General features: G+C 35.6%; 1 protein-coding gene across 1 annotated transcript; it reads left to right on the top strand.

Annotated features, from left to right (window-relative positions):
• LOC109829814 lies at window positions 16,360-17,878 on the top strand. Its single transcript, XM_020396862.1, has 5 exons — window positions 16,360-16,457; window positions 16,570-16,767; window positions 16,873-17,113; window positions 17,204-17,257; window positions 17,373-17,878. The coding sequence occupies exons 2-5, from the start codon at window positions 16,714-16,716 to the stop codon at window positions 17,474-17,476; spliced, it is 453 nt and encodes a 150-aa protein (XP_020252451.1). The 5' UTR covers window positions 16,360-16,457; window positions 16,570-16,713; the 3' UTR covers window positions 17,477-17,878.

Raw genomic sequence — 19,757 nt, 5'->3', positions numbered from 1 at the left:
AAGCCATATGTCTGCAAGTCAAGTTCATACCACCTTCAACAACTTTATTGTCTATTCACGACGTTCAAATATTTATTCTTACATAAATAAAGCCTAGGATTTTGTCTTATGCAGAAAATTATAACAAGAGAATTCATAATATTGTTAGGAATTTTTTATCACGTCAAAAATCCTGAAAATCACTAAATGCATTAAATAGAATCATATATAAGATTTAACATGGAAACCTCTTAACAAGAGAAAATTAAGGGATTGAAAATAATTCACTCTCACTGTCAAATTATAATTTTTTACACAGACAAAAACTGTGAAACCTAGGGGCGGATTTAGCATGGGGGCAGTGGGGGCAACTGACCCCCAACAAATTTTTATTTAGTATTAGGCCCAAAAAAAATTCAAAACCACATACCCAAACCCAGTTAATGAGAGATGATGGATGGAGTTCCTTATTTGAGGAAGTTTGCTTATTTTGTGAGAATAACAATATCATTGTTGTTAGAATGGAAGAGATATTTGTTCCTCAAGGAAGGTCAAGGCTGTAGAGTTGAGCAAGTAACAAACTTGCACCATTTTCAAGTTCGGCTATTCTATCAGGTCATCGACATGCGACTCCAATAACTGAACAACCGGTTCACAGAGTCAAATACCAAATTGCTCATTTGTATAGCATGTTTGAGCGCGCAATAGGGGGCCCCAACGGTTTGGTTTTATCCGAACCGATCCGCATCCGTATCCGAACGGATGCGGATATGGTAAGTCATTTTTAAAACCGGGCAGATACGGTTTCGAATACGGATTTTTCTTTTTCGAATACGGATCAGGATACGGATATGAGTATAAGATTCGGTTGCGGATACGGATATCCGCAATTTAATAAATATAAGAATTCGGGTCCATTTAGGTATCCAAAGTTTTAAACCTTAACTGCTAACAAACCCGCCTCGTCTTCGCCTCATGTCGTCGGATCTCTCGCCTCGTCTCCCGTTGTTGTCAAATCCCGTCGTCTTCACACGCCTAGTTTTCGCCGCACGCCGTCAGATCTCACCGCCACCCACCTCATCTTGGTCCGCCTCGTCTTCGTGATAGGCTCGCCATGTTGGAATCATGACATACAACGCAGCGGAAAAAGCATATCATGACTATTAATCAAAATTAATTAAATATTAGAAAAATACCTGAAACGCTTTCCGAATTTCTACAATAATCTGTCCCGAGATCAATCCAAAATAGCTTCCTCAAGAGAAAAAGCCTCCAATTGAAATCCACCCGTCACCGTAGAGGAGCAATACTGAGAGATAGGTTCTCAAAAATCTATTTCTTCATATTATCTTCATAAGATTTTCAATCTCATCTCTTTCCTCTCATAAGGCTACATATGAACCCTATTTATAGGATTACACTAGTCTTAGAGATTTTAACTTTAAACAATTCATAATTATCTAGAACTCTATCCATAACAATTAAGGATAGAATAGATTTGTTCAAAAACTTTATCCATAACAATTAAGGATAGAAATAGATTTATTCAAAAACTTTATCCATAACAATTAAGGATAGAAATAGATTTATTCAAAAACTTTATCCATAACAATTAAGGATAGAAATAGAATTGCATTGCATGTATACCTCTTCTAATGACATTAGTGAGACCAATTGGGTCCCATATCGAGAACCAATTATTAATCAAATTAATAATTTTAATTTAACAATCAAATCCCTATCCGACCAATTGTTCATAAAAGCTCTTCCATAATATGGGATTAATTATTAATAAATAATATCTTACATTCAATCCCTTCCAGTATCATTTATTCTAGGCAACTCTTTTAAGTAGGACAACTCACCTATTTGCTCATGTCTAAATTTGCAATTCCCATGAACATAAATAAAAATTATTTTGAAACATCAAAATATTTTATTTTTTATAAGAAAATAAATTTTGTAAAAATATTTTCAAAGCTACCTGCCGGCAGGAATTTAATAGCTTCATGGGAATGCATAATAAATTAACTCATCATAATGAGCATACTGGATCCTATCTAGACATCCATCATTTTCCTAAATGAAATTTAGCAACCCAATGTTTCAGGTTGTGTAGCGCTTGCTAAACAAGCTTAACCATCACATCAAAGCATACTAAATTATCAAATCGAAAATGATAATATCATCAAGTCAAAGGGACCATGTAACAATTTGAACTCTCTATCTCTTAGGTGACTCATCCTAGAGAATTCAAATACGGTCTAGTGCTACACACATCATAATGCGTGCTTATGACATACACCCGGAGAATCTCCATTCTCGATGGTTGAGACCCACCACCATATCTCATATATCGGTGTCATGCATAATAACCTGTTATAACAAAGTTATCCTTTACTAGTTATAGGTTAAGCACAAATTTAAGAAATTTCTAAGTTAGATCATATCTCCAAGCAAGTGACCATCACAGTGCATGATCTAACAAAATAACTTCTAAGGATATATATAACAATTATATAAATAATACCCAAATTATGTGCAACAATTAGATTTATTAACATTACAATATTATTACATAATTTATATTGGATGTTCAAGGGCAAATTATTATTACTATTCCAGCACGCCATACGCTATTAATTCTAACAACGTGCTTTTCAGGTAGAACCAAAAAATATTTATGTTTTATCATCTGTTACTGCTGTTAATTGACAGGTATGAAAATAACAACAGTACTGAAGCCTTTGTCCCAAACTTTAGGGTTAGGTGCACCAATCATTTTCTTAAAAACATAGGGTTCCTCCATATAGACAAAATTAATTGTGTTAAAAATTTCAACCCGACCTATGAAGTTGTTGCCCAATTCATTGATCCCCAAGAACAAAATTTTAGATTCTTGTTCCCACAGTGTAATACGCCCATCTTTTCAACTAGATTTTGGCATCGTCATCTGCGTCATTCATAAGCAAAGCCTAGTATTTCGAAACTGTTCATGTTTGGTTACTGTACTTGATGGATTTTGAATGTCTAAAGTTAAAACAACTTGCTGGAAACCTCTTTATTGAAGTTTACTTGCCATATGCTTAGGATTTATACAGAAGTACATATCTTTCTCCATTGGACTGTGACCATATTATAACTTACCCCATCTTTCCAGAAATAATCTACAGCATTTGATTTTTTTGCCACCCTTGGGCCTTGGCTTTAATTATTGTCAGGTTGATAGCAAACTCTTGCTGTGCACATTTTTTATGATAATCTATTTTACTGCAGGATGTAGTACAAATTCTATTTGCTTACCCTCGTAATAACGATCTTTTTTTTGAGATATTAGTCCCCTGAAACATCAATAGATTGAAATAAGTCACCTGAATTTTCCATTCAGTTCTAATTCGGAGGTGGTTAATACCCCACCCATCTGAGTTAAATTCAGTTACTAGAGGGGGGTGAGGCAGGGGAGTAATCACATTTTCGCCCCCCACCCCATCCAAAATTAAGCCCATACCCGTGATCGTATCTGATCCGATTATCAAATATCCGAACCGTATCCGTTTCCGATGAGTGCGGATATGATTAAGATTTTTTTACCGAAGATAATCTGTATCTATATCCGTATTCGTATCCGTATCCGTTTATAGAAAGCGAACATGGATATTGAGAGGGGAAGAGAGCAATTGTTTTTAGGGACTCCAATGGAGATTGATATACTCAAATGAGAAGAACTCATCTCTATTTATGGGCTTTCCTCTCCAACTGCGTCCCCAAAAATCTACCCATTATCTCTCTAAAATCGACTCTCCATAAGACCCGTTCTCTCCAACGGAAGAAATCCCTGAACGTGGGATATTCCCAACAAAACGGGTTGAGTCCTTTAATGGGTCGAGTAACAATTTGGCCCATGAGGCCAAACCTACTTACAGATATGGTAAGTGTCATATTTGAATCGTATCTGCTCCGTTAACACCTAGCACGCAAGATTCATTTGTTGCTTTTTTATAAACAAAAACTTATCCAGCTCGCCACTTCTATCATTCAGAATTCTTCTCAGTTGATATTATGACACCTGATGGGCAGTTTGAGAATTACATTATAGATGTGCATTAGATGATAGATTTTTAAATCTAAAAGGAATTGGTGATCTTTCTGCAAAGTTGGTAGAGACAAAAAAGCATGTTGCACATCATTTAGTATATCTTCTTTTGAAGTTATCTTTGATATTACTAGTTGCTACTGAGATCGTGGGAAGAACATTCTCTGCAATGAATATAATGAAGAATCGAATGCGCAATCGCATGGGTGATGACTGGTTGAATGATTGTTTAGCCACCTATATCGAGAGAGAGATATTTGATAACATTGACAATGAGAAAATCATACAATATTATCAAAACATGACAAAGCGAAGGGAACAATTGTAAATTTTTTAATCAAAATACTTCTATTGACAGACTAATTTTATTGCTAATTTTATTGCTACCATTAAACATAATGGTAGAGATCTCATGGGTGATTGTGAGGTCTCCAATGCTTTTTATGATTACTATTATGGTTTATTTGGGCAGACTAATAGTAACCACCTGCATATTGACTGGTCTACTCTATACCCTCAACAAGAGTCTTTTTTGCTCTCCTTAGAAGAGCCTTTCACTGAGGCTGATATTAAAAGAACGGTGTTTAGTATGAATGCTAACAAAGCACCAGGACCAGATGGCTTCTCTATGGCTTTTTATCAAACCTTCGGTGTTTAGTATGAATGCTAACAAAGCACCAGGACCAGATGGCTTCTCTATGGCTTTTTATCAAACCTTCTGGAATCTGATTAAAGAAGACCTTTGTTCCAGGACCAGATGGCTTCTCTATGGCTTTTTATCAAACCTTCTGGAATCTGATTAAAGAAGACCTTTGTTCTTTAATGAGCTTTTTTCATGAGGATCCTTCTCTTTTGCATAGAATTAATAAAGTTTTCATTACTCTGGTGCCTAAAACTAAGGAATGTTCCACGGTGAAAGATTTCAGGCCTATTAGCCTTATTAATTGCCTCTTCAAAATCTTCTCCAAGCTCTTGGCAAATAGGCTATCCCCATTGATATCATCCTTAGTTTCACCTACCCAATCGGCTTTTCAAGCTGGAAAGTCAACTCTTGATTCCATTCTTTTAGCTAATGAAATGATACATTCTTGTTCTAAAAGGAAAAAAGAAGTTGCTATGTTCAAAATTGACTTTGCAAAGGCTTTTGATTCTATCGATTGGAATTTTATCATTAGTTTGTTGAAAGCAAGAGGCTTTGGCTCTAGGTGGTGTACATGGATCCAATATATCATCTCATCATCTTATTGTGCTGTACTTGTCAATGGTACACCTACAAAATTTTTCTCTTGTAAACGAGGGCTTAAACAAGGCGATCCATTATCTCCCTTGTTATTTAATCTTGCAGCAGATGTTCTTTATAGAATGATTATGAATAATGTTGAGGAGGGTCTTCTATCATCTCTTGGTCTTAGAGAACCTCTCAATCAATTGAGGATCTTACAGTTTGCGGATGACACACTACTATTTGTCAAAAGTGCTTCAAGGGATATTTCTACTCTCAAAACTATTCTTTACCTTTTTGAAGACATGTCTGGTCTGAGTATTAACTACTCAAAATCATCTATCATATATTTTGGTAAAATGCATCTTAAGGCTCAGACCCTAGCATCTTCTTTAGATTGCAAGGTTGATCACTTACCAATCAAGTACCTTGGCCTACCTCTTAAATATGGGAAACTATCAAAATCTGATTGGCAACCTCTTATGGATAATCTCTACAGGAAGCTGGCTACTTGGAAAACAAATTCTTTATCTTTTGGAGGGAGATTGATTCTCCTAAATTCAGTGCTCACCTCTATTCCTCTATACTATATGTCCTTTTACAAGCTACCTAAGTGGCTGATTAAGGAAATTGATAAAGTCAGAAAAAATTTCTTATGGACAGGCAAAGCAGATGTCAATTCTTTCAAATGCTTAGTGAATTGGAAAAAGGTATGTTTAAGCAAAAAAGAGGGTGGACTGGGAGTTAAAGATATATCTTTGTTTAATGTTTCTCTTCTATCAAAGTGGTTATGGAAGTGTTTACATAGACAAACAGCATCAGGGGACTTCCTACACAAGCTTTATGTCCATACAGGCACAAATCTTCAATCTCGAACTTTCAATTACTCAAACTCCTCTTTCTGGAATGCTGTTATATCTATTAAGGAGGCTTTTTTTCACAATATCTTATGGGTGCTAGGCTCAGGAGAAAACATTAGATTTTGGGAGGATAAATGGGCTTGTGCTCACAATATCTTATGGGTGCTAGGCTCAGGAGAAAACATTAGATTTTGGGAGGATAAATGGGCTTGTGCTAATAGTCTAGCAAGTATTTTTCCTGATTCATACAAGTTAGCTCTCTCCACAAATGTATCTGTCAGGAGCCAAGGCCTTTTTCATTGCAACATATGGCAATGGCAATTGTTGATGAAGAGATGTATCTCACAGGTTACTCAAATCAACAAAACCAATCTCAAGGATCTTCTCAAGAATTATCATGTTCTCAATAGTCCAGACTTTCCATCCTGGTCTCTTACCACTGATGGAGTATTCACTGTTAAATCCTTTTACAGCTTTTTAAGCTGGAGAGGAGTGATTAACCCTATATATAAAGTGATTTGGAATCCTTTGACTCCTTCTAAAGTTCGTATTTTTGTTTGGCTCCTCACTAATAACAGACTACATACTAAAGATATTCTACAATCAAAAGGGTGGAATGGGGACATTACTTGTTCCTTTTGTGGATTGGAACCTGAGACAAGGGAACATCTTTTTTTCTCATGTTTGATTACTAAGCAAATATGGCTTCATTTCATGAATTACAACTTACCTTTCATTTGGCCGAATTCTTTGGAAGAGCTTCTTATCATTTTAGAGAATCAAAAGCATCTCTATGGACTTTTGTGGCGAAATTTTTTTTCATCTGTATGTTGGAGCTTATGGACAGCAAGGAATAAGTATATCTTTGATCATACAAACTTCTCTATTAAGAATATTACAAACTCAGCTATACATTGTCTATATGAATGGATAGGCTTTGGAAGTGGATCTGCAGCTATGAAGTTATCAGCTAAGTTGGAGGGAAAACCAATTGCAAGGAAAACTTGATGTCTTGTAAGAAAAAAGGGTTGGTTTTATTTGTTTTTGTTATATAAACACAGTATGTATTATTCTTTTGTTGTATTGGGTTTTAGAAAATTTAGTTTCTCATTACAATATATATGGCTGGCTTTGGTTCTTTCTTATATCTATGTCAACGGTGAATGACGGCAATGCCCTCTCTTCACCTTCATGGATGTTTGAAAGAAGAAAGTCATATATCACTTGTTTTGAGAAACTACTTTTTCTAATTTCCAATCTTGGATACATCTAGTATCCTCTTTTATGTAATTATTTTGGCACTAATATAATGACAGGGTACATCCCTTGTTTTCTTTCAAAAAAAAAAAAAATACTTCTATTGACTATTTTTTGTGTATATATATGTTCGCTTTGATTTCGTGTTGTTAACACTTAGTTAAAGTATCATATACTTATTTGTAGCTAGTGATCTTGCCCCCCACAGACAAATTTTTCTGGATCAACCCCTGGTGAAACCCTCTCTCTTACACTACCCTCGAACCCGAATGCACTCTCTATTAAACACCGATTACAAAAATATTATATATCTCCCACCTATATAAAGACGTTCTGATTTACCCACCAAGTCAACTTAACCTCCAAGAAGACTGTCAACTTGACCTTTAAGAAAACTACTATGATTTGACTAAGCCTTTAAATCCGAATCTAGTTTGAAGTTTGAGTCGGCACCCGACAAATATGACGGTGGCTAATGTAATTCAAAACGTAACTTATCAATGATCTAATCATAACTAATTCATGCAAACATTTATTAGCTTCGTATTTGAGCTTTATTACACTGCGATTACAAAATAAATATAATATGCTATAACCGTAATTAATGTTATAAATTTAAGGAAATCAATGAGGAGAAAGTATCTGGGTCGGGTCCAGTCACCCGACGCCTATAAAACCCACCGACTTGATTATTTACCTCGAACTTGGGTCTTCAAACTTTGGGAAATTGGACCGTGATGTTTGTTAATAACTTATTATATCATTCGTCCTGCTTTTCAGGAAAAATTCGGAAAACAACCAAAAACATACGGGCAACTGTTTCGGATTTTGGATGTTTATCCGAAAGTGGGTCCGATCTCGATTCTGGATCTTGACCCATTTTCGATGTTTGAATTTTAAGTTTTTGACGCACGAATTATTCAGAGTTTGACGGGTGGGGCCCCGTGCTACTTTCGGCGGGAAACTTAAATTTCATTCAAAAGGCTGGAGACAAAAAGTGTCCATTGAGGCTACCTTTTTTTTTTCTTTTGGATTTCCCACAACTTTTTTCTTATTTATTTTTCTTGAAAATTAAGTTAGGAATGTTGAATAAAGCTTTTGATTCTTTATCCCCCCAATTTTTAGTATAATTAATTACAAATATAATTTTCTGTATATTTACTAGTGCTCATAAATTAAATTAAATTAGAACCATCCGAATATGATGGATATATAGTTGTTTACCAATCAAATGGGTAATGAAATATGCAAACTAATCACCACGCCTCTGTGGATAGCACAATCCTATACCTCTTGCATATGATATGGATAGGTGTGATGGAATCTAGCATCACGTATTATTCTTTGTGCTTTAACTACAGAAACTTATATTGATTTTGCATTATATTCTAGGCTAAATAATTGCACTTAAATGGCCTAATGTTTTCACTAACACTATACTCAAGTGACCTTTACTTTCAAACGAAGTAAAAAAAAAAAAATGCCCCAAAACATTTAAATGCAGCGTAGTCAAAAAATTACAGATTGCATTAACTTTTCTCTACGTCTCTAAGAATATCACATAATAGGGAGTACTAAACTGAAACACGTAAAATCTTTAGGATATTTAAATGAGAATATATACAAATTGAGGATTTATATGCAACATTGGGTAAAAAAGAAAGCAGCATCATATCGTGTAGCATTGGATAAATTAGAGGGCACAAATGCTTAATATTTTGAAACTTTTAGCTATTTATCTGCAATACTTAAATACTTTGGGGGTGTTTTAATGCACAGATTTAAAATAGAGGGTATTAAAGTGCAAGGTTGATGAAAGACATTTAAGTGCAATTTAGCCTTGTTTTCAATGATAGAAATAAATTTGGGGTTTTCCATGGAAAACACCTTATAAATAGTAGGGCTGAGCATGGTTCGGTCCAAACCGAAAAAACCGACCCGAACCGACCCGAAAAATTCGGTTTTATGAGTAGGGCGGTTCGGGTCGGTTTGAAAACTTTTCAACCCGAACCGACCGAATATAATGCAATACTAGCCATTCTGATCTCAAACCCTACCCGATCTGTCCCCAAAGAGTCAAAGACTCAAACTCTAAACTCATTTTCTGGATCATTATGGGTTGAAAACAGTATCATTATATCAGTGTTTAATGTTTCATAATCTCCTACTTTGTTGATATTTTTTTTTCTTTAACACAGTTTGTTGTTTGATAAGAAGTTTGATGAAGTTAGAACCGAACAAACCGAACCGAACCGTACCGAACCGACTTGGAAAAGTTAGGTTCGGTTTTGAATTATAGGCGGTTCGGTTTGGTTGTTCAAATTTTGATAAAAACCGAACCAAACCGACCGTTGCACACTCCTAATAAATAGGTTGATTATATAGAAACTACCTACAATTTCTAATTTATACCAGAATAACCTAAAAAGTATGTTTTTCCTTTCAATCAGCCACCCGTGTCAGCTTTTTTGCTGGCTTTTTGACTAAACTTTCATTAACACCTTTAATTATTGGTGGGAGAAACACACGCGGCACGTGCCCTTATTAAGGATATTACTGGAAAATTGGTCTTAAAGTAGACAAAACTTGGGTTGTTTTTATATAAATTTAAAATTATAGGCAGTTCTTATATAATCACTCTATTTATTAGGTGGTTTCTATGAAAAAACCTAACAAATTAATTTGAAAATTAAATAATAACATATAACAATTGAGAAGAAAAATACTAAGGGTCCGTTTGGTTGTATTTTTTCCCCCATTGAAAGCTGGCACATTTCTGAAAAATGTCAGAAATGTAGCAGACTTTTCAAGGCAAAAAAATACAAACAAACGGGACCTAAGTGTAATATATTTTTTTGTACTACTTTTCACTATCACCCACAAAAGATTGAGGGTCTCACTAGAAAATTATAGCGATGACTTACCATAACCCTACTATTTTGTGAGTGATAATGACAAAGTAGCACGAAAATTGTAATGCACTTATCACTACTCAAGTTAAGAATTACCACCGTTGAGGATATGTCAGATAGATTGATTGAATAAGAAGTAAAGAATATTTTAAAAGTGGTCTTCAAGATTTAATTAGTTATGTTAATTAAAAAAGATTTTACTTATTTACGTAAAAAAATTACTTAATATAATATTATAAATATTAGTTTATTGAAACAACTGAAGTCCGGAAAAGCAAAAAAAAGAAAAAACTGTCGTACTTTCCATCGTGGTGTCCTTTTCAGCAGGTAGAGCTTCCCATAACTTTTATCATCAGTGTACCATAACAATATATTCCACAATTTCCCAGTATTTTGGCGGGAAACTAGGAGGAAAAAAAAAACATTAAACCCAATTAAAACCTGATTCTTGCGTCCGCAAACGGCACGGCGCAGCCTCGAAACTCGAAAGTGATAGCTGAGGCTTTCTTCACCCTGACGCCGTTAAAAAAGACGGCGGCAGATCTTTCGTTTTTACCGCCTTTGTAAATGCCACGTCGTCCGGTTAGAGCGGTGCACCTCCACCGACGCTTCTCGCGCAGGTTTAAGCGTCACCGCGAGGGAGCGGATCCGGAGAATGCTGGACTGTGGAGGGGTGCTTTCGTCATTTTCATGCTTGGTGTGGTTAAGTTAAGGTCGGGTACGGTTAAAAATGTGGGTGAGATTAAAAGCGGAGACATTCTTCGCCTCTGACGTGCGGCATGTAACTTATTCATTTATTTTCAAAAATAGTCAAAACACTACTGTTTTTAATAACAATGGTTGACTATCTAACTGGTGGTTGAGGATTTTTTTTTTTTAAATCTAGCACCCATGATATCATCATAAATTATGCTTATTCTTAATTTGTATTCAGGTTTAATTAAATAGAATTTAAAACTAGAATTAGGATAATTTGTGAGATAAAATTTTACGTTGTTAGTTAACTAAAATAAAGTGTTATTTGACTAGAATTATTATAAAACTAGAACTAGGAGAATTTTACAAAGTTATCCCATATTTTTATTATTTTATATAAAAATAGGAGTGCTAGTCTCTCAAATTATCCCATATTTTTTGCTTTGAACTAACTAGTGTGCACGCCTTGCAAAGCGCAACTTTTATTTTTTTTATTTCTGCTACAGTTATTATGTATTTTAAATACTACTTTTTATGTGCTACAGTAACATTTTTAAAATTTTATGGCCTCCCGCTTATGCTACAGTTATAATATTATAGTAATGTTTTTAAACGGTCCAGTTCCCGCCTCTGCTATAGTAATAATGCTACAACAATTTATTGTAGCATGAAAATTCTCCCGTATGTGGTACAATAACAATGCTACAGTAATTCACTGTGGCATGAATAGTGGATCTTGGATCCTCTCATTATTATAGATGAATAGATAAATGGTAAAAAAAACTATTTATTTAATTTTTTCCCCTTACTTTTTTCCTACTATGGTCGTCATCATCATTAGGCAATGTCGTCAGATCAAATCTCGTCTCCTCTTAGTCATCTCTGATATTATTCTTTTTTATCGAATGTAATAATTATATAATTAATTTAAAAGTAAATATTGTATCAATCCATAAGTTATTAAATAAAAAATTGAGAGATGAGGGAAAGAAAAAGGAAGGAAAATATAATTTTTTTTAAGACTCATACTACAATAATAATTAAAAAATAAAAATGCCACAATATATATTATAATAATAATTACCAATAACCTATAGTCCAGCCAAAAGTTATTTAATGGTAAATAACATTCTCGAAAAATAATTATTAATCAATAATAGTAAGTTTAAAATACATAAATAGTAGTTATACCCTAAAAATGCATAAATATATACTTGATGATTATAAAAATTTATCCCATGTTACTTTATCAAAATATCCCGTTTTTTAAAACTGTTATCGTTTATCGCAATCAAAATATCCTATTAGCAAAAAATTATTCCACTTTTAATAATTATCCTACTCGGCGTGAAATGCCTCATTTGACTAACGTGTCCTTAAAAAAAGTCTTAAACTTCAAATAGATAATCAATAATTGTTATAATAACCTCAGTGCTTCATTAGTTACTGTTTAATAAAGAACAAAAACAACAACAATGATGAAATATCTCCAAGAGTTGCATAAAAATAAACAATTGTCCTCTTAGGAGAGTAGGGGAAAATCCCATACCAAAAATTAAATATATCATCTGCTTGAAAAACAAAACAAAAGTTCAAATTAACCATAGAACGAAAAACCAACCGAAAATCCCTCAACATTTTGTTTACTTTGCATTAAAATGCTCTCAGCTGTCTTCGGTATCATTTATAAACATTTATAGTTTAAAATGTCAACATATATCTTCATCTAAATTGATTTGGAGTATCATTAAAGAAAGTTCAAATAAAGACTTTCGCATTTATATAATAGAGGACGCTAATGTATTAATTTACAGCTTGTTTTGGCAACTTTAAATTATAATCCATTTAGGGGGTGTTTGGTTCAATTTCTATAAATTATAAGAAATGTTTTCCAGCCAAAATATGATTTCCTTGCATTTCTTAAAAAAATTATAGGAAAAGTTTTGAGAAATCAAAAAGTATCAATTTTCTTGTTTTTTTAATTTGCTTGTTTGGTTCAAAACAAAAAAAATAGCCCATAACTTTATAGAAAATAGCAAGATTTCCTATAATTTATAGAAATTGAACCAAATACCCTCTAAATTTATAGAAAAGTGTCAACTTTATAGAAAAGTGTCAATGTGACGTCAGATTTCTGGGTGATTTCTGCCCATTTTGAGAGGAAATTGATTTCTGTAAATTTTGGTACTTTTTTGTACTTTACAAAAAATATTTCTGTAAATTTTATTTGAACCAAACACAGTTTACGAAAATCTACAGAAAATTTTTAATTACAGAATTACCATTATCAGACATTTTGAGAAAACTTTGTTGGCCTTCTTATTTTGATGATGTTTAACAAACAATTTACTTCTAATGTTGTTTGTCTAGTATTTGTGTTTTCTTATTTATTATAGACAAACAACGTAGTTGGAGGTTAGATGGATTGAGCCTACACGATCATATCAAGAGGAGGTTGGCGGAATTGTGGAGTGAAGCATCGTACAATTCAAGTTCAAAATCCAAGTTTAGCTTTATCCGCAACGTGTACCAAGTCAAGCTTATTGAAGATCAAGATCGGCTTGGGTAATTTAGTTTAGGATTTATATTATGTGTGTTAAGTACGTTAAGCTCAATATCTATACACACACATTTATTGGTTTCTTCGTATATATATATAGTTATATATATACATACATGTGTTTTGGTTTTTATGATATTACATATTCAAAAGTTGGTTTATGTCAAAACATCAAAATTCAAGTATCTCATATTTTCATGTTTTGGACTAGTTTGTAAAATGATGATATTTTTCATTTGGGAAGTCCTTTTTGGAAAACAGTCATTGTAGCATGTTTATTATCATGTCTACAATCATTCCCCAAAGTTTTACATTTTTTGAAATTTATTTGATACTTTTAAACAACGTTTTAAAATTAGGAAATCAGATTTTCATGTATCGGTTTTCGGTCGACCGATCCGGTCGACCGCTCATATGTTCAGCCGTCAGTGGGCAGCAGAGAGTTTGTCGGTCGACCGGTCCGGTCGACCGAGAGCTCCATCGGGCGACCGCAGGAATTTCCGGTCGACCGCCAATATATCCGTTGGTTCCCAACGGCTATTTTTCTGAGCTGATTTTCTGGGGCTGTTTTTGTCTTTTGCTTGGGGTTGTTGGCTGAGGTTTTGGAGGTTATAAATACCCTCCTTGATCTCAGTTATCTGCAAGCTAAGAAAAGTTTTTAAACAAGGGTTTAAGGTTTTTCCCATGTTTGTTTAAGTTTGGGTTTCTGTTTACAAATGAGGAAGTTTTTTACTGCAGATTGAGGGATTTATTCTCAATCTTCTTCATCCTCTTCTTTGTGTTCATAGAGAAGTTTTCTAACTCTTTTCTCTAGCAATTTCATTATTGATTTTTATATTCTTATTATTGCTAGTTTGCTATTTGAGTTAGATTTTATTTTATCTCATTGTTACACACACCCACTTGAGCTTATTGTATTTGCATTCATAATATATTATGGGTTGGTGAGAGGTTATAACATTGAGTGTGAGCTTTCATTGTATTCTCATCCATAGTTGAGAACAATCAATTATTGTATTAAGCCTTATTGTGAGATTCACTTTGTAATACACTTGTACACCGAGAGGAGTGTGTGGTGAGAGTCGGGGATCGTCCCAAGAGGAGTGGCTTCGGTTGACGAGCCTAGGGAGAGGTTGTAACCGAGCACTTGAGGGAGACACGGCTAGGTCCAACACTTGTGAGGGTGTAGAGTGTGATTACAAGAGTGTTGTTTGTAAAGTTTTCGGTTAGCTAGAAAACCGAGTGTGAGGTGTAAACGTTGTTCGGGTGAACGTAGAAAACTCGGTTGTGATAGTGGATTTCTCCCCGGGAGTGGGGAGCGGAGACGTAGGACGAAAGGTCCGAACTCCGTGATCATATCTTGTGTTTGAGTGTGCTTTGGCGTTTATTTATACTTGTGTTTATATTTCTTGTCGCCATTGTCATTAGCTCATTATTTATATGATCCACTATCTAGTTCATATTGTTTACCCCTTGTGTTAGTTTTATATCCTTGCATATACATATATCATATTGTATATCTCTTTGATAGGATATGTCATCTTGTGTTAGTTTATATATCCTTGCATATATATATATTCATCATATAGGATATATCTCATTGTTCATATTGCTTATCCTAGCTTATATAGTTGTTATATTTCATACTTGCTAGGATAACTCATTAATTAGTTTTAATTGGCATATAATCGGATTAGATTAGCATAAGATCCTAATCACCCCCCTCTAGGGTCTAACAAACATTTCTATAAAATTGTGCAACCAAACACCCCCTTAGTTTATAGTTCACTTTCAATACTAGAGTGTTTGGTAAATGTATGGTGTTAAACGAATACTCGTTGTCAAAACGACTAGAAAATGGAGAGAGAGAGAGAGAGAGAGAGAAAGAGAGTTTTAATATTTTTTTAAATGTTAAGGGGTAAAGAGTAAGCCACTAAAAAAAAAATAAGCTACACTGCTTGACTCAGGCCTTTTTTTGGGTTGTAACCCAAAATAAGATGTTTGCAAAACATCGCTTGATGTATAAGACACTTTAAGTCATTTTAACCAGTTGCCAAACATGCTTTTAAACAACTTTGGGATACATAAATACCGTAAAATAACAAGTAAGGTTATTTAAGCCACTTTAACCAGTTGTAATACACATGCTCTTAACACAGCACACACACACCACCACAACAAATATATATATATATAATACTTATATATATATATATATATATATATATATATATATATATTATTATATATATATAATATATATTTATAGTATAATGGAGGTGAGTTGGCAGCTCACCTTTTCCCATGAGCTGTAAGTGTATGACATGTGAGCCCCACGATTATGACTAGTAGGGGCGCACAGTGTCATTAGCACTTGTAGTTCACGGGAGGTGAGCTGTCAGGTTACCTCCATTATTCTCTCTATATATATATATAAATTGCTGGAAAAAAAAAGCAAGTGAGGTTATTTAAGTTCAAAGTGAATGAAAGTGTGAGTTAGTTAAGTGCGATATAGCCACGTTTCAACCGCATGTTTTAACCATGGTAAGTTAATATCCGGGGTAGAATTTGATTAAAAGGGAGTGCGCATATCAAGCGCAAATCTCTTCTCCTCCATAAATAAATAAACAAAATCTGTCCTTTGACAAAACCCCATTACCCCGCATCCTCGCTCTCCGTATCATCAAAAAGACAGGATGCCGAAAGAGATCGTGAGCTCCGGCGAGTTCTGGCTCCCTGACGATTTCTTCTCCGACGATTTCTCCCTCGTCGAGAATCCCGGCGTCGCCCGCCCGAAGCAGAGGACGAGGCTGCAGATGGCCTCGTCTCCGGCCTTAGCTTTGGATCTTTCTCTGCTTTCGCTCGACAAAATCCAAAGGTGCTAACTTGCTTCGCTCTTAATTTTTTCTCAAACTCGAACAGGCTTCTTCTTCTTCTTTTTTTTTTCTCCTTTTTTTTGGTTGCTGCTAAATTCTTGAATTATTACACAGTCTTTAAAAGTGGGGACCCAGCCAGAGTCGGCGACTCACGGTGACGAGGCTCTCCGTCTTCTTTACGCAGCTGCACAACTTTCAAGGATAAGCCTCCACCATCAATACCTTCATCGATGTGGGCTTGCTGGGCCTCATCACAAGATGGGCCTTCCGCCTAATCGAGCTCTCATCCAGCAACAGCTGCGGGCTGCTCGCGTAAGCTAAAACCCCGACTTTTCCCCCCTCCCCTTTTCGAAGACCACCGCATTACTCGATATTTTGTATAATAATTAATGTTGTTATGTGATTTATCTTCTTCAGTTTTATGAGTTGAGGAGGCTGCAACTGATGAAGGAGCAGTGGGCTGCGAAGAACCGCTGCAGATTTTCGAGAAATGATGGGTGTGGAGATGAGATGGGCCTAATTGGGCCGCCGCTTCAGAAGCTGGCCCAACAGGAGCCTTCTGTGAGAGCCGTGTTTGTCGGTCGGAGGGAGTCTAAAGGGACAGGCGTCTTCATTCCACGCCGAGCAGGAGCCCAGACTGAGCCCAAGAGGAATCCTGGTAATTATTAATCCCCTAGGTTTCCGCTTTCAACGGCTTTTAATGATATTTACGAATTTTATAACTGTTTATTTTATTATCTATTTTCAGCTTGCTCGACTGTTTTGTTACCGGTTGGGGTTGGTAATGCGCTCAACATGAAGGGTAATGGTGGTTTTATCAACCCTTTTTTTTAATTATATTTTTATTCTTTTTTTGCTACATTCCGCATTTCCATCGTAGAATCTTTTTTTTTTATATTTAAATTTATTTATTTCAGGCGTAAACGAGATGTGGAATGAGGGGAAACGGTCGCCGCTCGGCCCACAACGGGCCGCATTTTCGGCCCACGATGCTCGTCTTCCCCAGGAGTGGACCTACTGATTGATGATTGATTTCTCTCGTGGTCATGTACGCAATTTGGAAAGGTTGGAGGAGGTTATAAAGAAAAAGTTCTCAGTAGGAATAGTTACCTTTTGTTATTTTACATAGATTTGTTTTTTTAAAAAAAAAAAAATTACCGGCTCAAGTTACGATTTTGCAGTAGGTGCCCTTTTGGTTTTTGTTGCTTCTGTTCTATTATTACTTGGGCAGGGAACCGGAAATAATAACAATGAAGTGGAGGGGGTATTTTGTTAATGTTGTCAGGGGTTTGTTGGTCTAAGTGCTGTAGCGGAGGGTAGTTTTGCAATAAAGTTTTGGCTGTGTGGTGTAAAAGAAATATGATGATGGCAGTTGATGGAAAATGAAATGTAGCACGAGTAATGAAAGTTCATGTGGGCTGCACGAGTATCTTTTTTCACAAAGTAGCTTACTTTATGGGCCTGCTGTCGTATTAGCGTTCGCTTCGCAATTTATGTACAGCTGCAATATTGTGATGGCAAATGTAGGTAATTATATCCGAAGAATATCATGAATATAGTCATGTTTAATTTAAGGGAAAAATGTGTCCAGGCCCCAAAAACAGAAACTTCATGTGCTGCAGCCCCTCCTAGTTTTCCCCATGTGGTTCAGCCCCTTGAAGTGTGATATTTTGTGCTACAGCCTCTTTTTAACAATTATTACATGCCAACTAAGCTGAAATTCTCAAAATAACCTTATCCCTTCTTCTCAATCCTTCAAACCCAGTTCTCTCTCTCTCTCGGCTTTCTTAAGCTCGTCGCTCTGGCCCTCGTCCTCCTCGCCGTCGCCACCTCCGCCCAGGTTCCCAAGCCTCCCCCGAGTACGCCGCCGCCTCCCCTCCTCTCCTCCGCCCGACCTCGTCACGGTAGCTCGTCGTCGCTCCCCTTCTTGCCCTCGACTACGTCTTGATTGAGAGCTCTTGCTATTGGGTCTAGCTGCATTAACAGAGGCAACAACATGTAGTGATGATGGGCAACCTGAAGAAAAATGAAGAAAATGGCAAAGAAGGAGATCATTAGACTCTACAGAACAAAACACATTAAAGAAAACTTTGCCTGGATTGAAAGTGTACCTTCAGTATTGGCTGCAACTGTGTCCAAAAATCCTCATTTAGTGGGTTTAGAGGCTTTAGGAAAATAACCCAGAGAGAGGACTGAAGGATCTTCTTCATCAATCCAATTTCTCTCCTTTGACGCCATCAGATTAAGTAGCTTTGGACAAACTTCACTTTTCTTTCTAAACTCTTCTCCCATTTTTTTTATTCAGACTGGAAAAACAGAGCCCGATAGGAGAAGCTAAGAAAAAATGTCAAAAAAAAAATTAGTTCTAACACGCGGGTACAGTGTTAGTTCTAACACGCTACAGTGTTAGTTCTAACACACTACAGTGTTAGAACTAACACTGTAGCGTGTTAGAACTAACACTGTAGCCGCGTGTTAGAACTAACACTGTAGCTTGTTAGAACTAACATTATAGCGTGTTAGAACTAACACTGTAGCCGCGTGTTAGAACTAACACTGTAGCCGCGTGTTAGAACTAACATAGCGTGTTAGAACTAACACTGTAGCCGCGTGTTAGAACTAACACTGTAGCGTGTTAGAACTAACATTGTAGCTTGTTAGAATTAACATTGTAGCGTGTTAGAACTAACACTGTAGCCGCGTGTTAGAACTAACACTGTAGCCGCGTGTTAGAACTAACACTGTAGCGTTTAAGTCTCCTGATACTTCTCCCATTCCTTTGTAGGTGGTTTCATTTATGAAAGAAATTGGTTTTGATGGCAGAACCATAAGGAGAATATTATGTCGCTGTTCAGAGATATTTTCTGCTAATGTCGACAATACTCTCAGGAGGAAAGTACAATTCCTCACAGATTTTGGCATCTTGAGAGGTCAACTTCCTCGTGTTATTCGAAAGTATCCCGAGCTTCTTCTGTTAGACATCCATCAAACTTTACGTCCAAGGTATAAAAAGTGTCATGCTTATGAAGTTCTCTAACGTTTCTGTAATAAACATCATTTATGTTATTTTCCTTGAAGTTTTAGTTTCAAATGTGGAATTAGTCATATTACTTTACTCCATGCACGACTCTTTCCTGCTTATTCTGCATATGAGGCCAAGTTTTTTGTGGAAAGATCGGATCATATACCTTCTTGTGCCCAAATGCAGAACATGGTGCTCCCAATACAGGATTTTTGGTAAGATCGTTAGTGCACCAAGTAGACTTACTTCATTCTTTAATAAATTTATGGGGTTAAACTTG

Source organism: Asparagus officinalis, chromosome 2, assembly GCF_001876935.1.
Source record: "Asparagus officinalis chromosome 2, Aspof.V1, whole genome shotgun sequence".
In the NCBI taxonomy this organism is placed as follows: domain Eukaryota; kingdom Viridiplantae; phylum Streptophyta; class Magnoliopsida; order Asparagales; family Asparagaceae; genus Asparagus; species Asparagus officinalis.
Note: the sequence above shows the minus strand (reverse complement) of the source record. Positions and strands in the feature narration are given on the sequence as shown.

Bases quoted from the DNA above. Each gene is read 5' to 3' on its own strand.
- LOC109829814 (XM_020396862.1), top strand. From the start codon at position 16,714: ATGGGCCTTCCGCCTAATCGAGCTCTCATCCAGCAACAGCTGCGGGCT. The intron at 16,768-16,872 runs GTAAGCTAAAAC...TATCTTCTTCAG, and splicing joins AACAGCTGCGGGCTGCTCGC to TTTTATGAGTTGAGGAGGCT. The intron at 17,258-17,372 runs GTAATGGTGGTT...TATTTATTTCAG, and splicing joins TAATGCGCTCAACATGAAGG to GCGTAAACGAGATGTGGAAT.